Source organism: Xiphophorus couchianus, chromosome 16 (genome assembly GCF_001444195.1).
Source record: "Xiphophorus couchianus chromosome 16, X_couchianus-1.0, whole genome shotgun sequence".
NCBI lineage: Eukaryota > Metazoa > Chordata > Actinopteri > Cyprinodontiformes > Poeciliidae > Xiphophorus > Xiphophorus couchianus.
In genome coordinates, this window is record NC_040243.1 from 2,859,571 (window position 1) to 2,862,004 (window position 2,434).

The following is a 2,434-nucleotide window of genomic DNA, read 5'->3' on the forward strand; positions in this document are numbered from 1 at the left end:
GGTTGAAGAAATATCCAGAAGAACCTCTGTGAAAAATAAATTTAAAAAACACCTGAAGAACTGCAGGGATTTTAAAATGAGAAGTTTATTAGAAACATTTAAGGAGAAACTGTGAGCTTTCATTTGGAGTTCTTGGTGTTTAATAAACAGATAAAAATCAAATCAATGTTTTAAAGTAAAACATCTGAAGCTAAACTTTTAAATGAACAAACAGCAGGATCACACCACAGAGTTTATACTGGATGGGGATTGCTGTGTGCCGCCTGGAGTGATGGTCCATCACGTGTTTCCAGGAGCTACAGGGTTCCATGGTTGTTTCCGTGGAGCTCCGTCTCTGTCCTTCTTGTCCAGAGGCTTCAGGTGAGAGGTCAGAACCAGACCTCTGAGGGAAAGAAACACACGTCATTAACCTGAAAACGCCAAAAATGTATAAATTATTACAGCTTGGAAGATCCAGGAGACATCACCGAACGTCCTGGTGTTACTTTCAAAGAGGAGCTACCTGGAACTCATCCAATAAATATTTGGAAAATTATCCTGCTTATGACTGTAAAAATTCCAGGACAACATGGAACTTTCTCATATATTCTCATAAAGCATTCCAAGGAGCCCTCAGTAGAAATGTAAATGTTTTTCTTACATCTTGGAATATTTTACATAGAACTCTTCATTTAAATGAATGTCATGTTATATTATGGAAAACTGGGATGTTTTAAAGACTCTTGAAGCTCCCTGAACTCTGAACTCTCAGAAAAGATTTAGGAAGTGATTCCAGGAATACTTCCAGGGATCCATCAAGCTTTCAGGAGAGTAAACTGACCCATGAATGTTTAAGAAATCAGAAACTCTTCATATTCCTGCTGATATCTCGCCTCAGACCCTCCTGGATCTTCTCTGCCAGACCTAAAACTTCCTGGTGATCCACCTGAACTGATCGTAATCCACTCCCTGGCTCACGGCCCTCAGCTTCGCTTGGTTTTCTCGATGGTATTTTCTCTCAGACTCCACCGCCGCCTTGAGCTCCTTCTCCAGCGCAGAAAAATCAATGATGTCACGCTGTGACATCACTACACCTGGACAAACAGGAGCTCCGTTAGTTCAGGTAGAAACTAATGTGAAAACACAAGAAAGTTCAGTGGATGGACGACCACATTTCATGCTTTAAAGCATTTAATTCCTGTAAATATAAGAGGAATTAACAATTAAATAAAAATTACAATATTGTTTATTATTTTATCTATTACAGTGAAGTTCATGCATGACTGATAAGATCAGTTATCTGTTATTAAATCAACACTTATTCAATTTTACATCAAGAAGTCATAATGTAAAACAGTATAAATGGAAATATAGTAACAATAAACAAAATGTATTATAATCACAGCTCACATATAGCTACTGTAATTGCCTGTTAATCTGTTACGTACAATCATATCCAATGAATTAGGATATCTATTATTATTTCAGCAACAAGAAAAAAATTTATTTCACCTGAGATGATGTTTTCAAGCTTTTTATTTTGTTATAACAATTTTCTTACTTAATATTTACAGACGTGAAAGAAGAAGAAGAAGTTAATCAATTCGGAAAGGACTGAAAAATGAAAACTTACCTTGAAAAACGCACTCAGGAGAAGAGAGACGCACGTCGGCCAAATTCCCAACTTAAAGAAGATGCTAGTACGCATGCGCAAGCTAAGAATCATGGATCAGGGTTTAGATGATCTGACCAGAACTGGGTCGAATCAGTACCTGTACCTTGAATAACAGATTCAGAAGTTATGAAATACTTTCTCTGAAACAGAACAGTGAACTAATCTTGGAGCAGTTCCTCCGTGTTCAGTTGAGTCCCAGCTCGGAATCAACAAAACGTCTCCATGGCGACGCTTGTTTTCTACTGCTGTGGTCTTTGCTGCCATCTGGTGGTTGAAAAGAACTGCAGCACAGAGAACTGGCGGGAAAACCCTGATTCTGCTTAAATGAATTTAGGACGTTCAATTTCTTCAATAAAACACTCATATTTTGATTTTATGTGATTTGATATGTGGAGAAGGAGACTCTACATTCATCATTGTCATGTTCAATGTTTGTATTTATTATTAAAATTAAGTAAAATTTTTAATAGATGGTCAGATTTTGTGTACATCTCAGATGGAATCGGAGACACTGAACTTTGCTAAACCAGCAGTTAACCCAACCTGGATGTTTTACAGTCTAAAGAGGAAACCAGAATATCTGGACCATAACCATCTCTGGGCAAACTGAAATCATCGTTGAATAATTATCATCAGATATTGATTTCCATCTAGACTTTAACATCTGGCACAGATGTGTTTTTAGTTCGTCTCCTCTCTCCTTTCAGATCCAAAGAAATCCGGTCTGGTACAGATCTTTAAAGGAATCCAAAACCTCTTTAAAACTGGACACAACAACCA

General features: G+C 37.3%; 1 protein-coding gene across 1 annotated transcript; it reads right to left on the reverse strand.

Moving 5' to 3' along the window:
* Positions 1-65: 65 nt before the first annotated feature.
* Positions 66-2,316, reverse strand: dnaaf19 (dynein axonemal assembly factor 19). Its single transcript, XM_028041569.1, has 3 exons — positions 1,613-2,316; positions 926-1,073; positions 66-382 (listed from the first exon to the last, which is right to left on the reverse strand). Exons 2-3 carry the CDS (start codon positions 1,063-1,065, stop codon positions 280-282), a joined length of 243 nt encoding a protein of 80 aa, XP_027897370.1. The 5' UTR covers positions 1,066-1,073; positions 1,613-2,316; the 3' UTR covers positions 66-279.
* Between the last annotated feature and the right edge of the window lie 118 nt (positions 2,317-2,434).

Coding starts and splice junctions, on each gene's coding strand:
- dnaaf19 (XM_028041569.1), bottom strand. CDS start 1,065: ATGTCACAGCGTGACATCATTGATTTTTCTGCGCTGGAGAAGGAGCTC. Junction 383..925: donor GTGGATTACGATCAGTTCAG/GTGGATCACCAG, acceptor TCTTTCCCTCAG/AGGTCTGGTTCTGACCTCTC.